At 38.0% G+C, this 22081-nt stretch overlaps 4 protein-coding genes across 5 annotated transcripts; 3 read left to right on the top strand and 1 right to left on the bottom strand.

The window, feature by feature from the left end:
* The first annotated feature begins 3519 nt into the window (after positions 1-3519).
* LOC141820320 (putative membrane-associated kinase regulator 4) lies at positions 3520-4272 on the top strand. Its single transcript, XM_074707604.1, has one exon. The coding sequence runs from the start codon at positions 3520-3522 to the stop codon at positions 4270-4272; it is 753 nt and encodes a 250-aa protein (XP_074563705.1).
* Positions 4273-7977: 3705 nt separating this feature from the next.
* LOC141820417 (small ribosomal subunit protein uS8z/uS8w) lies at positions 7978-9699 on the top strand. The gene is made up of 4 exons (XM_074707724.1): positions 7978-8048; positions 8926-9069; positions 9149-9309; positions 9419-9699. Exons 2-4 carry the CDS (start codon positions 8937-8939, stop codon positions 9515-9517), a joined length of 393 nt encoding a protein of 130 aa, XP_074563825.1. The 5' UTR covers positions 7978-8048; positions 8926-8936; the 3' UTR covers positions 9518-9699.
* Positions 9700-10792: 1093 nt separating this feature from the next.
* Positions 10793-11497, bottom strand: LOC141820429 (uncharacterized). Its single transcript, XM_074707739.1, has one exon. The coding sequence runs from the start codon at positions 11429-11431 to the stop codon at positions 10850-10852; it is 582 nt and encodes a 193-aa protein (XP_074563840.1). The 5' UTR covers positions 11432-11497; the 3' UTR covers positions 10793-10849.
* Positions 11498-13516: 2019 nt separating this feature from the next.
* LOC141820450 (transcription factor MYB3R-3-like) lies at positions 13517-21791 on the top strand. Of its 2 annotated transcripts, XM_074707766.1 has the most exons (10): positions 13524-13630; positions 13715-13791; positions 13928-14122; positions 15523-15574; positions 16248-16305; positions 18004-18098; positions 18184-18287; positions 19575-19703; positions 20105-21257; positions 21398-21791. In XM_074707766.1, exons 3-9 carry the CDS (start codon positions 13953-13955, stop codon positions 21195-21197), a joined length of 1701 nt encoding a protein of 566 aa, XP_074563867.1. In that variant the 5' UTR covers positions 13524-13630; positions 13715-13791; positions 13928-13952; the 3' UTR covers positions 21198-21257; positions 21398-21791. The 2 variants fall into 2 exon arrangements, with proteins under 2 accessions (XP_074563868.1, XP_074563867.1); XM_074707767.1 differs by lacking the exon at positions 13715-13791 and having other exon boundaries at positions 13517-13630.
* The last annotated feature ends 290 nt before the right edge of the window (positions 21792-22081 follow it).

The raw sequence follows: 22081 nt of genomic DNA on the forward strand, positions 1-22081 counted from the left end.
TAGACAGGAATAAGATAGTTCCTCCTGGCAAGTAATGGAGAAGATTAGGCTATGCTGTAATCCTCTTTCTAGATCTGGTCTTCAGCTTTACACTTGGTAGAACTTTATCATAAGGTCAACTCATGGCATAGTAAAGCCACTAGAACCGAGTGGGAAGGCAATTATTGTGAGGTGATACTCCGAAACTAGATAAGATTTTGTGATTTGTGTTAATACAAAGAATTGGATGTTACCTGCAAATTCTTGAGCAGAAATGCATGTGCAGATCTTTGTGGACAGAGCAAGTGTCCTAGTGCCATGTTCTAATGTATGCTTTTATCAGGGTTTACCAGAATGTGATCGATACTTTTGCAGAAACTATGTTTATGTTGTTAGGCTGGCCGCAGACCTCAAATCAACAATTGAGGAAGAAACACCAATTGCCGATAAAAGCAGGAAGAAAAGCTTGAAAACAACATACTATCACAAAATAGCTACATCAAGGAGCATGAATGGAATAGTTAATGTGTTTTCAAATCAATATAAGCAGCTGTTGGGAATCTTTAAGTTTTCAGATCTATGACATTGGAACACTTAAATAGTTAATACTGTAATTAAACTAATAGCAATAGAGAAAACAAAGATTTGGAACACTTAAATAGTTAATACTGTAATTAAACTAATAGCAATAGAGAAAACAAAGATTCTCCAACAAATATATGGCAGTTATTCCAGAGTTTCTACCAAGGAAACCAAGAAAATCACAGATTAAACTACATATGCATCACTTTGATCCCCCAAAAGGAAGAAGGCTAACTTACTAAGTGACTTCAGGCCGATTACTCTTGAAACCATTAGCATTAAACTGAGGTCCAGAGCCCTTTAAAATAGATCACAAAGCTACATCAGCTCAATTGTAAGTATCAGTTTGCATTCATGAAAAACAAAGGTGCCAAAGACTGGAATTAGTGTCACAAAAAGATAATTGAAATTGCACTAATCAGTAGACTGAAAGAAAAAAACACTTTTAATAGCAATGTAAATTGGGAATCCTCGACCAAATTGTAACTACATCTCATAGTATGTGTCCTAGTAAATGAAGCTCCTGGAACTTGGATCAGAAACAGGAAGGGCTTGAGACTCCCTTAATTTTTAATATCTTTTCAGATATTCTTCATAGAATTCTGATAAGAAGCAATAGAAATGGAGCTCTAAGATTTGCTTCCTCACATTTAGACAAGGTAAATTTTCAGAAATAGGTTGGCATTGCTTGGCTAATAGCTTGGGAGTAGATTTGGAGGAATGCACACATAAGTTTTATGCAAGGGGATGTTGAAAATTTTCAAGGAAACTGAGCTAACATGGAGAGAAGCTTGGGTATAGGCAATATGATTACAAATAAACAAAATTGTTTTCCAACATATAATGAGAGAGCACATCATGTGTTATTTGTGATTGTAATGTACTTCTAAAGTTTAAAGAGAAGTTTTACAAAACGACGATTAGATTTGCTATGTTAAATAGAACTGAATATTGAACTATGAAGTGAGCACACAAATAGAAAATGAGAGCCAAAAGATGGATGTGTACATATGATGATGGATATAATACGAAATGAGAATATTAGAGAAAAAGTAGGGTTGCGCTTATTGAGAGAAAATTTCAATAGATCGCACATTAATCATGAAAAGGAAGATTATGAAGATTTGATTGACAATGATAAAACATGATATAATTCATTTAAATATAGATGGAGATATAGTAGAGTATTGAGTCCAATGTTGTAGGAGGATACATATAGTTGATCCCGCTTAGTGGGATAAAACCTGGATTGTTATTGATGTTGTAATAAGAGAGGAACAACAACCAACTTTTATCCCAATAGGTGAGATCGCCTGATAAGAGAACACATCACTATATAATTGTTTTTCAAAATTATAGATTATGGTTGGTCAGAACGTATGTGAAGAAGAGGCTGAAAGCTGAATTCACAGGGGCAAGTGAAAGCACTGATAAATTACATTATAAAATTTCAAATATCATTGAGGGATGGGAGCGAGCAATTATCCAAACAAGGACAGCAATAGGAATCCAAGTTGTTGATTATGGACATGAAGTAGTGCCTTAAATTATAAACCACTAAATCCAAGCAATGCCCTCTAGATCTTAAACCTCTAAGCACTTCTTGATGACATCTATATTTTTTTTAGATGATGTTTATCCAAATTATGAGGCTTTTGGAAAGTCTATCAGCCTTCATATTTGCTCGATTTTAAATCTTTAAACACGTCTTTCAAGTAAAAATTTGAAGACAAAGAATTGCAATTCTTTTATTCTTCATATCATAAGCATTATAAATAAAATTTTATCAAATAATTAAATTTCTAACATCACTCAATATGCCAAGGTAATGTTAGACTCTTCTATTGCTGAAATTTGTAGTGCAAATGTCTCAATAATGAAGGATGATCTCGTAATGGTTAAAAATTTTAAGTTTGAAGGTTCAAGATTACTAACAAATTAGTTTATGCCTAAAACTTAGTTTATTCTCCAAAATAGTTTAAACAATGAAGGTTCAAGACATCCCAACTGCAGATAACAATTAACAACTAAGCAATACTCCTTGGTTTACCTTTTTTTTTTAAAAACTTTGAATAAAAAAAAACATATGACTTCCCGAATTCTCTAGCAGAACTTTAGTTCTTTTATTTATCATAAAAACCAGTTCTAAACGTGCAGTCAATGCACGATCATTCATTAGATATAAAAATAAGTAGCCTCTTGTCTTCATTCAAAGTGTTCATACTGATTAGCAAGTTTATATTACAATTTATCGATAATGGCTACTCTTTAGTCCTAATAATATTAACTTAATAACTTAAACATGGATCAAAATTGGTCAACGATGTCCTGTCAATATCTGCATTTGGTGCATCAACAACTACCAATTAAACAAACCTTAAACTTGTTTAGCTTCTAATTTGTTTTATATTTCAAGTTGTATGAAAGAACATATCTTCAAGGCCCCCAAAAGCATGAAACTTGACCTATGTGAGCATATTAAATCATCAGTGTTGTACTTAATTGTGTGGTTTCCTATTTAATTGCATTCATAAACTAAAATAAAATATTTTTAAAAAACAAACAGTATAAATAAAAAAAAATCCCGGTCCCACGGAAATTTCCCACCGATCACCAGGGTAAATCGGGAAGCGCATACGGCGGCCAATCCAGATGCCCAGCATCCTTTGATTGCGTTCCTCATTTGGAGGAAAATTCCTACAAATACGCCGTAGCTGGAGATCGAACCGCGAGTCCCTAGGTCATAACTCGGATATCCTACCGTTGCACCATTGCCCCAGAGACAAACAGTATAAATAAGATAGAGGATGATGTGAAGACACTAGACAGACTAATTATCAAAATAATGTTACTTACCAGGGCATGTTAAAATAGGAGAAGTATCAAGGGGTGAAATGAAAAGATTGCCTTCATGATGCTGCTGCTATAAAAGCACAGCCTTCTTAGCGGAGCTCGTCCATGGCGGAAGAAGATTTCATTGGCATGGACTTCGCCGGATATTCTCCCCGGTCGGAGGAGTTCGAATTTCACATGACCACTGATGACGACCCAGCCTTGCTCTCTCCGGCCGATGAACTCTTCTACAAGGGGAAGCTTCTCCCTCTCCACCTCCCCCCGCGCCTGCAAATGGTCGAGCAGCTTCTGGACAAACCACCCTCCGCCGACGCCGCCGAAGCCGCCAACGATGAAGGAACCGCCTACAACTCCTGCAACGCTAGCGGCGCTCATTTTCATTCCCACTCGCTTCCTAAGAAATCATGGGCCAAGAAGCTCCTCAACCTCAAGATCAAAGGTCCGAAATCCTACTTGAGGTCCTTTTTCCACAAATCCAGATCCTCCGACGAGGACTTGAAGACTTCAAAGAGCATGAAACGCGATCAAAATGAGATCTTGGCGGACGACGAGCACTTGAACAAGTCCTCTGTTTCCTCCTCCTCCGCTTCTGCGACAAAGTCGTTGTCCTTCTCGAGCGCCGCCAACTCGGGCGGGAAGTCGACACTGAAGAGGAGCAGCAGCGTGAGCTCCGACGTGGAGAACTCGATCCAAGGAGCGATTGCCCACTGCAAGGAGAGCCAGCTGGCAGTTGACTCGGAGGCGGCCAGGAAGAGCGCGGGCAATGTGGGCTTCTACCTCCTCTCCGTTTCCAAGATTGCTCTGGACTGCGAACAGAGCAAGAAAACAGAGATGATGCAGTTTGACTTTTGTTTTTGATGTTTTCATGTACGAAAAAAAGTCAAAAGATCATCTTCGAGCTCAATGAATGTTGATCATCCAGATTCTTGACATCGATTTGCACCTTCAGTTCTGCACAAAATTAATCATTCTCGACTCTTCAAAATCTAACTCCAAATGGTTTTAAGCAAACAAAGATTCATGAATACAATTATCTTCAGAAAGAATATTAATGAAAAGAACTTTTCTCCCCTAGTTAAACTGCTTAATTAATAAAGAATTCCTACAAAATTTGTAGATAATCGTTCGCATAAAAATAAACTATCTAAAAAGACAACCACTTGTTTATAACTGTCTGAGTGTTCTTAGAAGCCAAGGAAAAATCTATTAAATGAACACAAAGCCAAGACCACGGCAATTGTAATAACAGTAGAGCTCCACTTGTTCAAAAGCAGCAAATGTTTCATAGTGGACACACCCACTGAAGAAAAGATTCAAGCTTGACAACAAAAACTGGTGAGAAAAATTATTTGAGGTGGAGACAAATAAATCCTAAACTATGCAAATGCGTCTTTAAAATAATTGACATGATTGAACTCAAAAGAAGCAGAGCAGCCCACTTCATGAGATGCTGTGGAGCATTTGCTAAATATGGAGACATATTTTAGTCAATTTGTACAAATTTCAACATCCTCAAGTCGACCCCTCACAGAATCCACCTCGTTGCTTCAATTCAACTCCAGTGTCTGTCTTCAGCTCCTAGTGCAGTCCGCAAGCAGACTGCTGCACTGCTGACTCTTGACTACTCTTCGGCCGCACAGTCTTGCAGCTCCCCCATCATTGTTCTTGTCAACCTGGAACCAATTGTCACCCTATTCGATGGTGACACGGCACCATGTCATATCAGTCTCAGATGAATCATCAATGAGTGTGTTTGGAGTCCATTTGAGAGGTAGTGCAGTGACACCAGAACAGCTGCTTTAGTGCCAGAGTAGTTTGAATCAGCTGTTGGAGATGTGTTCAGGAGCAGCTGGTGAAGAATGAGAGTTTTCTAGTTTGATTTCCCATGTATCATTCATTGTTTCCTTCTCGCTCATCCATGTAGTTTTGTTGCTGTCTTTCCAACGTATTATGTTATGCCCACTGCTAAACTATATTTCCATTTGGTCAAACAGTGTTCATATCTCATGCTCAAATCCACAACAATTTGATGCCTTGGATGGAAGCATTCGAGTCTTGAGAACGATGACTGGCATTTATTTTTGCCTTCTTCTGCTTGTTCAACTGTTCTTTATTGACGCTTTGCAGGAGTCTTCGAAGATAGAATGTGAGATGCTTCACGCTGAGGAAGTATGTCATCACAGCTTAGACTTTGAAACCTTTTTGTTGAATGTTTGCTTGCTTAAAGACGTTCTTTGTGCCACTGAATTTTGTCATCTACTTTGAAGATTAATCAGATCATGCCTTTGTACCTGAAATCAGTTGATCATGAAAACGTCATAAATTTTGTTGATTTCATCGTCGGCTGCTGCTTTCAATAGATAAAAAATAAAAGGATGCAGCAATTTAGCACAAACAAAGAACAAGATCCAGCAGATAATATGGTCCTTGAACTATGAAAAAGGCAGTATATAGCTAAATATATTCTGAAAATAGGTCTTGAACAAATATAACATCAGCTTCTAATTTTCACAACTAAACAGGATGAACTAAGTGTATATGACCATAGCCGATGTGGTAATAATAGTTATCTAAGCAATCCAAACTTCTAAAGTAATAGAGGATTAACAAGCAGCTTAAGTCCTAACATAAAGGATATAACTGTTTTCTCTTAAGTTAAACTGTTACTCTTAAAAGTTGATTAGCTCACTACTTATTTGTTAAGAAAGAGACATATATATACATTTATATTCTAAGAGTTTTTCATGTCTTGATCGAATGGTCCTTGGAAATAACAAGAGAGACGCTACACAAATTGCTTACCAGACTAGTTGCCTACCAATGTAGAGACTGCATACCCTCTTAACCCTCTACAGCTACAACTACTACATTAAACTACCATACTACTACATGACACAGTTTAACACAAAGTTTCACAGCGATAAAAACATCTGAAATAGTTAGACAACCACATTATATTAGCAGCTAAGCCTCCTGACTAACTGAAAAATCTAAACATAAAGAGGTTGTCTAGTCTTGAGGACTCCTCTGAGCGAGAAGTTTCTGCAATTCTCATTAATTATCTTTGTAACACTTGGCTTTCAAATGGATCCTCAGCATCCAACCTCAGAATATCCTCCTCCATTAGCACCACTATCAACATCTCCACCTTCACATATACATCAATTCCTTTCCCACATATAGTTCTCAATATTTTCTTTTTGTGACCTCAACTGTTTAAATATCCTCTTTCAGACAACCAAAATGGCATGTATCTAGCATATGTTAGAAGTTTGATGAATAATCCTTCAACATTTCTGGCTCCTTGATCTCTACTATTAATTTCAATCCACAGCAACTCTGACTCCTTGATCTCTAGTATTAATTTCAATCCACAGCAACTCTGACCTTGATCTCTCCAAACAATCCCACACCCCTTTCTCTATACTAGAGACATTGATCCTCTTGGTCATGTTGTGTTTAAAGAGATCTTCCAATTCATAGCAAAGGAGCCTTCCCTTGATCACCTATCACTCTAGAATAAGACTTCGCCCTCATTTTCCACCTTGTATCTGCGTCCAGCTAAAACAAAATTCCTCACAGCCATTACATCATTCCATATAAAAGACAATCTATTTGCTTTAGGTTCGTTTCCAGTGTGTTCTGCTAAAGTATCTGTGTTTAATCATTTGATAATGAAAGACAAGTATCAAATATTGGGGGGGAAAAAAGAATTGCCATGTTTAAAATAGTAAACTCATTATAATTAAATTTACAACTTGAGAACTCATGACTGATGTTCTCTTTGTGCGCTCAACATGTGCAACACAACATGCCTAATGTTGGTGTTGTACGATATAAATATCAATTCTCTTAATTATTGATGACGATATTATACTAGACTAATTTGACAAATTTAGAGAAACAGAAATGGAGGTAGGCTGAAGCACACTGTCCTAGTGTAAAATTGGAACACTCATGTGGATTTAATTTGATCCTCTCACACCTAACGATACAATAGGCGGCACTGCTTTTGTCGAACAACTATTGATAGACCATTTCAATGTTAATGGGAAAGGTCAACAGAGCACTTGATTCGGAGTTTTCCTTGGTTGCTTTACTCGTTAATTTAAGGTTGCGTTCTTAACTATAGTATTTATGCATCGCAAGCATAGGCCTTTTTCTTCCACACAGACTCACTATACTAAATACAATTCCGATATCGAAGCACTTCCTTTCTTGCCCTTAATTGTAAAAGCAAGTATTTCGAAGAAAAACTCACTCATGATATCCATTGCTTATTCCCTTGAGATGGATCGTGCGAGGAGGGGTTGACGGCCACTTCATCCTAGGCGGCGCCGCCGGCGGCGGGGGCCTTGTTCGGATTGGAAGCCATCAGCCTCGATAACAGTATGGATTCCGGCGAGGAGTTAGGGTTTTATAGCATCGCACGTGCATAATGTTCCGGTCCATTTTGAGCAGTCAAATGAATGGATCGGGCCGACCTGGTCCTGTCCGGCCCATATATGAATTCTAGGGCATTAGTAATCCCTATATATAGAAAACGCCAACCCAAGCTCACGCCTCTCGTTTGATTCCATCTTCGTCTAGGGTTTTGCGCCGTGCTCCCGTCGGCGACTTCATCCTATAACAAGGTGTGGTCTTTGTCTTCTGCTGTGCTCAAAATTTTCTTCTGTCGATGTGAAGGATCTTTGCTTGTAGATCGATCCGGTGTTTTAATGTTTGTGGAATAGCTTTCGGTTGTTGTTTGATCTCCATATCTTTGTGTATGCTTTATATTCTGCTTTTAGCGTCGATCAAGGTTTTCGTTCGCCTGCGGAATATAGTTCTTCGATTTGTATACTGGATTTCTGAAGCTTCTGTAGTATGTTGATAACTAAAGCCTTGGCCAAGTCCTCGTTCTCTCAACAATGCCTGCTTTTTTAATTCAAATTTCAAACTATGTGGTAAAAAGTGCAATTTTTTTTTAGTATAGCGAAAAGTTTCACTATTTATCTGTAAAAGCTTAAAAATTATATGGTTGTAATTCATTCAATCTACAAATTGTAATTCCCTGTATTTCGTTCGCTGAACACAATCTAAACTAGGCAAACAATGGCTGAAAGTTTTTTCGTTTAATTGAAGAAAAACATGAAAAATTGACCTTGATTTAATTGAATATTACCTATTTGGTTTATTCTAGTATAGTTTGTCCATATAAACCTGGATCTTCAAGCAATAATGTTGTTAGAGCTCCTTTTTTTGGATGATTCTCCAAGCCTTCGCTGGCTTGGGTCTAACCATGAATCAGCTGATTCTTTCTGTGATTATGTTTGGATTAGAAATATATGTAGGAGGTTTTGATCTACATTGCAGATTACTTTTGGAACAACTTATAATTTACGTTGTTTAGATTTGAACACCTTAACACTTGACCTATTCTTAAGTTATAGCATATGGTCAACACTTGATTCGTGATTACAATTTGTAGATAAATCTTCATATAAATTTGATTCTTTCTTGTTTCCGCAGACTTGATCAGGATGGTGAGAGTCAGTGTACTGAATGATGCTCTCAAGAGCATGTACAATGCTGAGAAGCGCGGAAAAAGGCAGGTCATGATTAGACCTTCCTCAAAAGTGATAATCAAGTTTCTCCTTGTCATGCAGAAACATGGTTTGTGCTTTTGACAACATCTTTGTTCTGTTGCCGCAGCCATTTCATTTTGATGAGTTTTATGGTTGTGGGTTTGCAGGTTACATTGGTGAGTTTGAGTACGTGGATGACCACCGTGCTGGTAAAATAGTTGTCGAGTTGAATGGCAGGTTGAATAAGTGTGGTGTTATCAGTCCCCGCTTCGATGTGGGTGTCAAAGAGATAGAGTCTTGGACTGCCAGACTGCTTCCATCTCGTCAGGTAAATTTGCTAGAATGTTTTGTTTTTTGTTTCTATATTCCTTTTCATTTGTTCTCATTAATGTTGGATGATACTAAACTGGTCTATTTTTCTTTACTGAATTACGCAGTTCGGTTACATTGTGTTGACAACATCTGCCGGAATCATGGATCATGAAGAGGCAAGAAGAAAGAATGCCGGTGGCAAAGTACTCGGCTTCTTCTACTAGATCCATTTTTGGCTTCCCTACTTCCATTTTTCTGATGAGTCTGATTGATTTGCTTCAATGTCTTATGTACTATTTTTGCAAAACCATCTGAGTTTACATCTTAATTGTTGAATTAAGTGTTCAAGATCTTTCTGAATCTTCTTCTGAAGCAATGCTGAATGTGTGATTGAGTTTCAGTTCCAGTTTCATCTTTTATCCGTGTTGGTTTCTGCAAGAAGAATGTGTGTTTGCTGTTATTTTTCTTAACAAAATTTTAGTGTGCCTCCACTTCAAAATGAATTATTTCTCTGAATGGGCTTCCCCCCTCAACGCCATGGTCGCCGTCGCGTCCTTCGCCCCATTGCTGGCATTCGTCCAGGCAGTCATGCCCGCCCGGCCAGCCCCTGCCGTGAGGGTGCCGATGGAGGGGCCGGCGCGGGAGGTGATCTGCTTCCCTGCGGTGCGGCAGTCGACAATGGACCTGTAGGTGCTGCCACTCGCCGCCTTGGTCGTTGGCGGCTCGACCTGCGTCATCCGGGCCGTGGGGTTGTGGGAGTACGAGGACGATGCCATCGACTCATAACCGTATCTACTTCGTCGCCATGCTTGATCTGTACGCACAGAAAGAAGCCGAGCTCTTCCCGAAAAGCCTCAAACACGCCTTCTCCTTCTTAGAATAAGATATTGATTTTATTGGAGAAAATGCCTTGCTCAGAAATTTCGATTGACATAATCAAACGAGTCTAATGCACTGAGGTAACCTATTCCCTCTCCCAATTCTCATCCTTGTTTGAATTTGGCTAGGGTTATCAAAGTTTCTCTTACCGGTCAGACGATAGGATTGGTTCCAACTTTAAGAGGCATTTTGCAAACTTCTTTGTTTTGTGTTTTGATTTTGCTATCAATTGGAGCTTCATTCCCTCGAGTGGTGAGCTCGTAAGTTCATCATCTGCTTGATTTCTCATACTGTAAATTGAGAATGGAAACTTTCTTGACTCCCTTCTTCCACATGTTCTTGAAACAAAGAAAGCTTTGAAGCATTGCTTGATTCTAGCAGAAATATTACTGAGCAGATGAGAAAATTCATGGCTAATGGTAAAGCCCTGAATGCAAAAGATTTATTGCAAAATCTCATTGAAAAATTAGATGAACAATTTCAAGATGAAGATTGATCATTTAGCAGTTCAGATGCATGCCAAATGCAAGGCAATTTGCAATGTGTTTTTTTCTATCGATCTATGATTTTCTATGGAAAAAAGACTCCATGCTAGCTACTCTTTTGGGGAAACGGAATCAAACAGCAAACAAGCTCGTGATAATTGATTGGCCAATGATGAACTGGAAACAAAGAGATTAACAGCGGAAAAGGCGGCGGACGAAGTCCTTCAGCGGAGCCGGCGCCGCTCGATCGGTGACTTCCAACCGTTTGAAACTGATGGCGGCCCACAAGATGAAGAGGACGAACACCCAGAGGAGGATGTCGAAGATGAGACTGGTCTTGGGCTGCGACGAGATGAAGGCGAGGACGAGGCTGGAGTAGGCAACTGCGAAGGGCCACCGGATGAGGCGCGACTCCACGCGGACTCCGGTGAGCAACGCCAGCGTCATGAGCATGGAGTTTCCGAACCCAGCCCAGCTGGCGGCCATGAAGAGCCAGTAACGGCGGCGGTGCTTGTCGCGCAGGATGGAGTCGCCGGCGTGGTCTCCGTCCTGGTAGTAGCCTCCGGGGAGGTTGGTGCCCATTTGGTAGGTGAGAGCTGTGATGAGCGTGGCCACGACGAGGAGGACGTTGCAATCGTTTCTCTCCCAGCCGGCGAAATGCCTCTGCTCTTGTTGTAGTTGCTGCTGCTGCTGCTGCTCGTGTGATGGTTCTGTCGCCGGTGTGCTTTTGTCGAGTCCGTTCATCTCTATGCTGACCGCCGGCGGCTGAGACATTACGCAAAGGCTGAGCAGGATCGGATCAAAATCGATGAATTAGCGGCTACGGAGGAGGAAGTGGAGTTGCCTCTCTTAAGTAGACTTGGTTGACTTGACTGATCCCGGAATTTCCAAGAAAGAGCAATGCAATTGCGGAGAAGAAGGTCGCAGCTTTTCCAGTTCTACAAGCCAACATCCGCGTCGAGTCGTCGACGACAACTTAAAATAGGCGGCAAGACATTTTCAACACGCTCTACCGTGGAAATATATAATATATCCCAAGTGAAGTGACAAGTGAAGCTGAGGAAGGAAACGGAAAGACTGATAAACTAAAAATAAATAAATGAGAGTAAGCTAGAAGAAGAGATCGGAAAGGTGAGCAGGATGCAGAGTAAGCTAGAAGAAGAGACAGGAAGTCTCGAGGCTATGGTGCAATGATAGGACATTCAAATTGTCACTTAGGAATCCGTGATTCGATCCCCAGCTATGGCGTATTTGTAGAAATTTTTCTTTAAATGAGGATCGCAATCAAATGATGCTGGGCATCTGGATTGGCCATTGTGTGCGCTTCCCGATTTATCCTGATGGTCGTTAGGAAACTTCCGTGGGACCGGATCGATCACCCCAGTGATTGAGTCAATACGACTGACTAAAATTTATCATTTTTTTTAGACGAAGAGACAGGAAAGGTGAGCTTTGGACTTTAGTCGGAGGACTCATTTTTGAAATTTAGAGAAGAATTTTGTATATTTAAGAATTTCTAAATATGTTTAATCATTTTAGTCCTATTTTAATTTATTATTTATTCTATCAATTCGGATATATATATATATATATATATATATTATCAATCTATTGATAATAAAATATATCTGCGTTTTATTTTGGAGCTGTTTTTACTCAAACAACTCTACTTACTTTTGGAGTCGTTTCGACTTAAAGATGTATTTTGAATAAAAATTTATAGGTAAAATATTATTTTAATATTTTTAAAGTGGTGCTAATAATAATGATAATAAAAGGTGTCTTGTAATTTTCTATTAAGTATTTTATTATAAATGTCCTTAAATTTACTGAATTTTATTTTAAAAATTAAACAAATCGGTTCAATCTTCTAGTACACACCTACACCTAAATAGATTAATCGGTTCAATCTTATAAGCATATTCATAAGCATATTTGATAAGTCTAATGCTCGATTCGATGAGATCAAGTTTGATTTAATTATTCCCTTCATTAGGAAGATGAATTGAAATGAAAGTTGGGTTAATAATATAATATATCGATAATTTATCAATATGTACCTAAAAGTGTCTGAATTTGTATTTATCAAAGGACGTATTTATTTTTTTCAAAATACATTTTGATTTGAGTGTTAACATAAAGACCATAAGACATAGAGAGACTCAAAAGGTAGAAGAAGAAGAAGACCATATCGGTCATAATTTTCATTGGAGTTGAAAGAGATACGACGATCATAGTTATCAAGATGGTCAGAGATTGAGGTCGAAGAAAACAACTCAGTCAAGATTCTTCCATAAATGTCTTAGTGGGTTTCTTTGGACGAGCATTGGAGTGGGTTTCTTTCGAAAGAGTTCATCCGAACGAAGCCCACAGAGAATGTTTTCTCTTGGGATGTCTGTACGTTGATTGGCTGACAGACCTAAGCGGTCCCATCGGGTATCAAAACGAGTTGAGAATTTAATGCATTTAGGGATGAAGATCTAATAAGATTCTTATTTTAAGAATGAAAAAAAAAGTACGTTAAATGAAATTATATGCCGTTATAATAATTAATAAAACATCCCTAATTCTTCAATTTACAACCTCCCTACAAAGTAACACCCATCGACGCCCTCTCGCCAAATCGGACGGTCCGCAACCGCCCAAACCCTACCATTCCATTAACTGATAGAAAGGGCCGTTTAAGGTTCAAACTCTCTCGTGCTCTCGCAACGGTAACGACGCCGCCCGTCAACAACCGTTGCCGCATCTGCCCCCTCTCCAACGCGCACCGCTAACGCTTCCGTCACGTCGCCGTCACGCCGCCTTCCTTTACCCGTCCGATATCGAGCAAGTTCCCTTTTGCTTCAACGGGCGAAGGCGAAGGGGTTTCCTTTTGAACTCTCCGGCGGAACGCGAGCTTCCCGCGAGAGCGTTGCTTCGATTCGAGGGTTTCCAGTCCGATCTCCGGGTTCGGGCCTTCGTGCTCTCGAGGTACTCGATATCTGAAGCCCTCTGGATCCTTTCGTGGTCCTGATAGAGGGATCTCTAATTTTTTTCGTCCTGAATTTGTTTTAGAATTTAGATCTCAGCTTCTGGATCCCTTCTGAACCTGTTCGGATCGATCCTTTTCTGGGGATTTGCCATCCGTTCTGGTTTGCTTCTGTTTTTTTCCCCCTCTTGCTGTTTGAGCCTCGTGCAGTAGTTTTTGGTTCCGGTTCCAAACATAGCGGCGTTTACGTTCGCCCGTTGGAGTTGGGTTTGATGTGACGATTTGATCTGGCGTTGTAGGGTTTAGAACCTGGTTGCCGCTTGCATGGGAGATGGTGGCGCCATGGCTGTCGGAGTAATGAAGATTGAGCAGAGTTGTGTAGAGAACAAGCAACCGGGGGCTGCTTCGAGCTCGTCCATGTCCGAAGGAAGTTATGGGTTTTCTGGGATGTCTCCTTCTGTTTGTAGCTCCTCAAGGTCTTCCCCATCCAATAGGTACTGCTTAGTTTGTTGTATTATGATTTAGATGCTTAGTATGCAATCTTACTACTAACCATTGGTTTCCTGTTGAGTTTTTACAGTTTAATTTACTTGAAATATTGCAATCTGTATATTTTTTTTCTATAGTTTTGACTGTTCAATTTCTATAAGATGCAGAGAATCTTTGTCTGAGTTAACTAATCGGTGTTAAGTTTGATTTTTTGTTAGCCTATATGCATGAGTTCTTACTGTAGGGATCGAGTCAAGTCTGCTTTATCACCACTTGTTTTTCCTGATGCTACTGAAAGAACAGTGAAAAGATCAATCCCAATAAGGTGGACGCTCAAATTTGCTCCTTAGAAATGCCCTTAGTAGATAAAATAGGTGGTCTTAGAATGCAAAATCACCTCCACAGTGAAGCCTAGAATCTTTATTTTTTTATGGAAGAAGCAACAAGTCAAATACCTTGTGTGTAACCGAGATTATTCTCCTCCAACACATCTAGATGATAAGTAAATATGCTCAGGAAAACTTAACAACAATGCAATATGGTTCGATATAAGCCTGCTGCACGAAGAGATTTAAATAATATTATGTTGGTGATATTTACACCTAAACAATCAACAAGAAAAGGAATCAGACAGGTTACTGATAAATCAAAGTTATGCCCTTTCTGTCAGCTAAAGGTCCTGGCTTTGTGTGCTTCTCTAATGAGCCGATCAGAGATCTTGTGTTATTTATACCAGAATGAAAGCTTGAGTTTAACTAGGATTAAGAGGTGGCTTAGGTTTAAGAATTCATTACATAGGGTCTTAGTGTTAATCACCTTACTCATCATCTTTGGAGATGAGAGCCAAGAGATAGAATGACTGTTCATCTGGAGCTTGATGAGGGGTTGAGCTCCAGAGAACAGGAGGGCTATGGAAGGAGATATTTGCAGAAAGGTAAACTCCCAAGAGATTGTTGCGTATTTGAATCCATGATTGGTTTTCTTGCCAGATGCATCTCGTGGTGACTTTCATAAGCTATTGTAGCATTTTGCAAAGTACTCTTTCAAGAAAACATCTAATTGCAGAACAATAGAATCAATATGGTTTGCCTCTAGAGTTTAAGTTCTTGATTACCATTTAGTCTTTGTGGGAAAGGAGGCATACAAGTTGAAGTTTCCATAGATGATTGCATCCAGTGACCTATTAATTAGGTTTCTGCAATAGTAGTGGATTTTTCTGAAAATTTTCTTTTTTGGTTTAAAATACTTTTCTTACATTAAATAACTTGTTTTCTGTAGTAGTCTTTTATTGGTGACTGAATCTCGAAGAATTTTGTTCATATTCCTTGTTTCACTAGTTATGAGTACTTTTTTGGTTAGTGTTGTGTACTGACTTTTAGTTTTTCCCCCTCCTCTATTAATGTAGGAGAACTAGTGGTCCAATAAGGCGAGCTAAGGGTGGCTGGACACCACAAGAGGTAACTGGCTTTTGATTAGTCTTAACTTTTTTTTAGGTCAGTACATAGTCCATCTAGCATTTTCAACTAAATACTTAAAATTGCCATCTTTTTTGTTCTTAGATATCTCTAATTTGAGATAAATAACTTATATTTTTCATCTGATTTGCTCTTAAGCATTTCCATGGTACTAAGTTCCACAACGTCTACTATGCTCCAACATTGGCATTATCATCATTCCAATTGAATGGATTCTTCAGTGATTTTGCTACTACTTCAATGTCTTTTAATGGTTTTACTGATAAATATCATTTATCATCAGTTGATCCTTTCCTAACAACTTATGTTTAGTGCTCACCCAGTCAAATCTTTAGCCTGTTCACTTTGAGATAATAATATCTAGCTTCATAGTAATCTTCCTTAACTCCCCCTAATATTTTACTAAAGCTGAAAAAAGATTTGACCTAAAAATAATGAGCTTGGGAGGGCAAAGTTTCCATTTATTCTGACTTGCATACTAAAGAAGCCGAGAACTCCATCAATTTGTTTAGTGATTTCTTAATGTTTTCTAGGATGTCTTCTCAACTTTAGGCAAAGTATTTTGCATTATAACAAATATAATTCTTTCGGATATTCTCCATGCTATTTCTATTTCATCCTGCTGAGCTGCTGACTACTACTTTATACGTCATAGGATGAGACATTAAGGAGAGCTGTTGAAGTCTACAAAGGAAGGTGTTGGAAAAAAATAGGTAGGGCATGCTATGTTCTTCTTGCTTATTCTATTATGAATGATACACTAAGATGATTCATCCTACTTATTCAGTTGTTCCTATGTTTTCTTCAAAAGATCTATTCGATTTGCTTTCACATTTCTTTGCATATTATGAATTAACTTTGAATAGTAGGGAAATGTAAGCTTCTGAAGATGGCAACTATCACAAAATGGGACAGTGAAATAGGGTAGCAACTGGACAAATGAACGGAGCGATGTAAAAGAATATAAAGACTGACTCCTTTTTCTTATCTCATTTAGTATCACTAGCAATACCAACTTCTAGTTCAAGCCTAATGAAGTTTGTTGAAAAGCATCATATAGATGGATCTTTTAGCATATGACAAATGCAAAACTGAATTTCTATAAAATGTAACCAGACACTCTAGAACATGGAAAATTATATAGGAATTTAAGAAATAAGGAAAATTATACATATACATGCATAAATTGGGTAACTCGCTCTTTCCTTTAGTTTTGAAACAACAACCTCCAAGCCATATCCCACTAAGTTGGGTCGGCTTCCTTTAGTTTTGAAAAAGCTTAAAAAATCTCTTGCCTACAAGAAAGATATGCATCTTTTATATTATTTCTATTTCAAGCACACAGCGAAGAATCTCAATTTTCCATCTGATCTTACATTGGCAAGTGGTGGGTGGATGTTATAGAAATAAAGTTCTTAGTTGTATCTTCTTGTTGATAGCTGATGTGAAGGGTTACAGAATTATGTAACACATCTAAGGCAGGAATGGTATCTGTTTGTGTAATTTCTTGTACCCTTTGAGTTACATGGATGGTTATTCGTTGGGGCTTCAATTGAACTTGAAACCTAACTATGAGAATGAAGGAAGAACTAGTGTTTGTAAATATTTAATACTAATATGCAATTTTTATACATGGGTTAAAATTGTTATAATTATTTGTATAATTCTCTAGCTACAAAGGACCTCCTTTAATGTCTTTTCAATAAAAAGGTAGAACTAGTGCTTCTGAATTTTTACTAAACTAACAATCATGTTTCAACAAAACAAGTATGATTCAGTCTTTTTTTCACTGAAGGAGACAATCATGTATTTAAATGATAAGACAGATTCCCTGTGCTGAAGGTAATAGATATTTTTTTCATAAATTAAAAGACAGAATAAATGATTTGTTGTTTACCTATACCAATATCTAGTTGTTCTTGCACAAGTTTCTTCTTTGGTCTGGGTATTGAGGTCACAGTACTATTTCCACTCTTCACCATAATCTTCTGAAAACCTATTCCCCAATTGTTATGATAGCCTGGATATAATTCAGTCACATTTTTGCAAGGCTTTGAATTATTATCCTCTTTGATAGAAGAGGAAAAGAAATGAGTAGGGAAAGTCCTAGTTGGGTAAAATTATCAAAGTGTGTCTGTCAATTTGTGAAATATCAACCTAAATAAAATATGTTCAATTTTCAAGCCTCTTTTCTTGCATATTTCCAAACAGGGTGTCTTTTTTTCCTCTGTTGGTCAAACTTGGGTTTGGGGCTATACAATATTCTACTTTGGTGATCCAAGTTATTTCTTTTTTAATAATTTGTATTAATCTAATTAAAAAATTCAAAAATGTGTAAAATAAGTAGAGTCCTAAGATTACTACGTGTTTACTTTATTATTGATCTTGCATGTTAATCTTTTACTTTGCAGCTGAATCTTTTCCAAATAGAACAGAAGTTCAATGTCTTCATCGGTGGCAAAAAGTTCTCAATCCTGAACTTATTAAAGGTCCATGGACTCAAGAGGTAATTTCATCTTCTAATATGTTGTATCTTTGAACAGAAAATAGAGTACTCCATGACATTTTTTTTTTGCTCTTTTTGGTTACAGGAAGATGAGCAAATAATTAGTCTTGTAGCAAAGTATGGGCCATCAAAATGGTCTACCATTGCAAAGAGTCTTCCTGGACGAATTGGGAAACAATGTAGGGAGAGGTAAATTTATAGTTCTATAAGCATTGAAATGATATATTTTTAAATATGCCCTTGTTGGGAAAATGCAGTTTCATCATATCACTCCTGAATTATGCTTATGATATTGGTGAACTCCTGGCTCACATGTTTTATGAACTTCTTTTATGGACTACTTGCTCAAACAATATATTAGTTAAAATATTGAGCAACTTTTAGTATCAACTTCTGTTAGTGAAATTCTCTGTAATTTTTTTTTTGTTGATATTGATTTCGTGGAACAATTTGCCTTATGGAAGATAAACTTTAGGCTGCCTAAGGATTTACTTACCCAGGAGCACTTCCTTTTGCCATGGATTCACCCAAGGAAACTGGTTATGGGTGTGTTATGGAAGTCTAGCCCACTTGTCTAAGGATTGTTTTAAGGCGCTCTTTGAAGTCCCTCATGCTTCTCTAAAGTATTTATGATATGAGTCTTGCATTGCCATGAATAACAAGGTGTTGTGCCTTTTGCTAGCTCGAGCTTTAGAAAAAGTTGGTTAGTGTCGCAATCATCAAGTAGCTCACTTTCATGGTATCCTGGAAGCTAAACAAGCAATTTGCTAGTGTGTCAGTTGTACTGTTAAGTGTTAACTCCTTTTACTAGTTGGTTATGGTTTATAGAAGCCTGATAACATGTATTGACATCTACCAGGCTAATTATGACATAAAGCCCCTCAAAACAATGATAATGCGTGCAGATGCAGGATTCTATGTTTTTATAAAGGACGAGTCTGTGACACATTCAGATGGCTCCATCTGTTGAGATAATTGTTTTCACTCAATCTGCAAAAACAAATCTAAGAACTTATATATATATATATATATTTTGTATATCTTATATCAATACTTGGCTTCTGGTGATGGGTTAGGGTATATTTATAGGCAAATGTCAAATACGAATTTACATTTGATGGTTATGCTATGCCTTCTATTACACTTTTGTGTTAAAAAACTATATTATCCATAGAGCATCATCCAGATGGATTAAATATCTAAAAAAATCTATGAACTTACAATCTCAATTCTTGGCTTCTAGTTATGGATCTGGTGTCTTTGTAGTTGAATTTTGAAGACAATCTTTATTTTATGGTTCAGCTAGGCTTTCTATTCCATTTTGGCCAAAATCTATATTATCCAAAGAGCATCATCCATATGGATTAAACATCTGAATTTAGCTACTTAAGCCTTGCCTTCAGGATCAATCTGACTCCTTCCTCTGTTCCCTGAATATGGCTCAAGTATGACTTGCGTGATTTTGAACTTTCTTAGATGGCATAATCATTTGGATCCAACCATAAGAAAAGACGCATGGACTTCACAGGAGGAGCTTGCTCTCATGAATGCCCATTGCATGTACGGAAATAGATGGGCAGAAATTGCAAAGGTCTTACCTGGAAGGTATTTGACTATTCTCTGAAATATTTTTGCACTCGATAGTAAATCTTTGTTGTTCAAAAGCAGAATTCTTTCCACTCATGCAAGAAAATAGTATTTCTCTTATTATTTTGTCATGCTCTCCAAGCAAACTATTTTACTTGTAAAAACTCTTGCTTAACTTATGTGGCCCCAAATTCATTATACTTGTTATTTGTAACAAATATTGTTTGATATTGCATGCTTATATGACAGCCAGTGACCATAATATTTGTTATTCTAACAAAGTTTCTGACTATGCTTAGGTAGTGCTAGGTTAGGATTGTACTGTGACTTCCAACAAACATAACATCTCTTTTAAGTTGAACCTTGTAAATTTACATCCTTTTTCACTTGCTGTAATTTGCTTCTCTTTTTGTATTTAGAACTGACAATTCAATAAAGAACCACTGGAATAGTTCATTGAAGAAAAAGTCAGATTTCTTCTTGGCAACTGGTAAGCTTCCACCAGTTCCCAAAGCTGAAATTCTTGATGGCCCGAAGGACATATCAAACATAGGTAGTGGAAATACACTTCTAACTCCGAGAGACAGAACAGAGAATGGTACTAGAGCTTTGTCTGGATCAGCCAGTTCCTCAGATTCTGGTCTGCATTCCGAAGCATTTAGATTGGATGGTCAAAAGAATTGGTTGCAACTATCATTAGCTCATAATCCTAAAGCAGATACTTCAACAACTATAATGGCAAACCAAGTTCTTGATCCAAATTCCCAGTCCAACATGCACACTCCAGTTTCTGAGATCTGCAATGGATATGAACGTGGAAAAGAGCTTGCAGATCATGAAAACATAATGGAGACTGGCCAACCGAATGATGCATCTCAACTAACACAACATGAAGAATCTCCTCTTGGTCATGGTTGTTCACTCTTTTATAAGCCACCTCAGCTTCAAGATGTTTGCCTTTCAGCTGTTTCTACTCTATCATATGATCTCATTGAAAAGCAATTTCACTGCTCAGCAATTGTATCGTCACCAAAAGAATATCAGACGCCTCCCTCTTCAAAGGTGAAGGAACCAACCCAAAGTATCGAATCAATATTAAAAGATGCAGCTAGAAGTTTCCCGAACACTCCCTCTATTATCAGGAGGACAAAAAGGGAAACAGAGACGACTCTTGCTTCTGAAATAAGTTTGTCACATACAGATAGCGTGAAGTTTTCTGATAATTTTGCAACTATTGCTACTACTGGAAGGAGCGGAGAAAGCTCAGAGCCAGTTGAGTCTTCAATGACAAAAAATGGTCCAATAACTTCTGACAGAAGAAATAATTCATACCATGACAACAGCTTCAATGGGTCTCCTCCATACAGATTGAGGTCCAAAAGAACTGCAATTATCAAATCTATGGGGAAGCAGCTTGATTTTACAGTCGAGGAAAATGATTGCAACGGTAATATCAAGCCCCTGTGCTTGGCCACGCATCCTCCCAAGCATACAAAAGAGGGAACACAATGAGAATCTAATTGGATTTGAAAAGCGCAAAAATATAAAGAAGTTCGAACGCACCAGATTCATGTAAGTTCTTTTAAATTTAGAAGTGTCATCCAGCATTCTTGAGATTTAAACAAAAAAGTATCATAACAAAAGAAGTCATTTTTGTTTTCCCCCTCATTCTTGAGTGGTAACTGCATTTTTTTTTTCTCTCTTCGCTGTAGGTTTGGACAGCAAGGATACGGGAAATATTATTTTCCACTTAGATCCCACACTGTATTTAAGTGGTACAAAACACATTGGACTGCATACGTTTCTCATTTTCCCTGTGCGGGCGTTGTTTAAATTGCAAGTGGATTTTGTATCTTGCACCAAAGTTATCCAAATCATCGGCGCAAGATTTGGGCATTAATTGTTGTTAAACCACCCCTTGAAATGGGAAGTGGTAGAATCTTTCGGCCGAACAAGAACTCGTCTAGAGCTGATGCTGAAAATTATTCCCAATTGAGTAGTAGGACTCATGATAATAAACCCATGGGCATGGGCACATTTAATGGTTACAGTGTTATCAATATGACATGAATAAATGAATGTCATGCCCTTTTTTTTGTTTTATTATTATTATTTGTTAGTTTTTTTTTCTTTAGGGTTTAGAAAAATGAGTAAACAAGCATCCATATCAGCTTTAAGTGCACCTAACGGATGACAAGCAATATGCCGGGGCTCGACGAGCCTCCCCACCAAAGAGTGCCGTCCTTGGTCGACATGTCCATTTCCATCAGCCTGGCGAGGCCAGCAATTTATAATATAATTAATGGGGCGATGGAGGAGGCCGTCAAAGAGAACAAACAGAAGCTGATCGATCCTTTCCATCGGTTCAGGTTCATCCTCTGTGAGAGAGATCACGT

The sequence above is a fragment of the Curcuma longa genome, unplaced genomic scaffold, assembly GCF_044706935.1.
Source record: "Curcuma longa cultivar G26 ecotype Majalengka, Jawa Barat unplaced genomic scaffold, ITB_CL_G26_1.1 utg3290_np1212_1714210_RagTag, whole genome shotgun sequence".
Taxonomy (NCBI): domain Eukaryota; kingdom Viridiplantae; phylum Streptophyta; class Magnoliopsida; order Zingiberales; family Zingiberaceae; genus Curcuma; species Curcuma longa.

What these genes read in the sequence shown, in the direction of transcription:
- LOC141820320 (XM_074707604.1), top strand. Translation starts at nt 3,520, where the DNA reads ATGGCGGAAGAAGATTTCATTGGCATGGACTTCGCCGGATATTCTCCC.
- LOC141820417 (XM_074707724.1), top strand. Translation starts at nt 8,937, where the DNA reads ATGGTGAGAGTCAGTGTACTGAATGATGCTCTCAAGAGCATGTACAAT. An exon ending in CCTTGTCATGCAGAAACATG is followed by an intron (nt 9,070 to 9,148) that starts GTTTGTGCTTTT and finishes GTGGGTTTGCAG; the next exon opens with GTTACATTGGTGAGTTTGAG. An exon ending in GACTGCTTCCATCTCGTCAG is followed by an intron (nt 9,310 to 9,418) that starts GTAAATTTGCTA and finishes TGAATTACGCAG; the next exon opens with TTCGGTTACATTGTGTTGAC.
- LOC141820429 (XM_074707739.1), bottom strand. Translation starts at nt 11,431, where the DNA reads ATGTCTCAGCCGCCGGCGGTCAGCATAGAGATGAACGGACTCGACAAA.
- LOC141820450 (XM_074707767.1), top strand. Translation starts at nt 13,953, where the DNA reads ATGGGAGATGGTGGCGCCATGGCTGTCGGAGTAATGAAGATTGAGCAG. An exon ending in GTGGCTGGACACCACAAGAG is followed by an intron (nt 15,575 to 16,247) that starts GTAACTGGCTTT and finishes TATACGTCATAG; the next exon opens with GATGAGACATTAAGGAGAGC. An exon ending in GGGAAACAATGTAGGGAGAG is followed by an intron (nt 18,288 to 19,574) that starts GTAAATTTATAG and finishes GAACTTTCTTAG; the next exon opens with ATGGCATAATCATTTGGATC.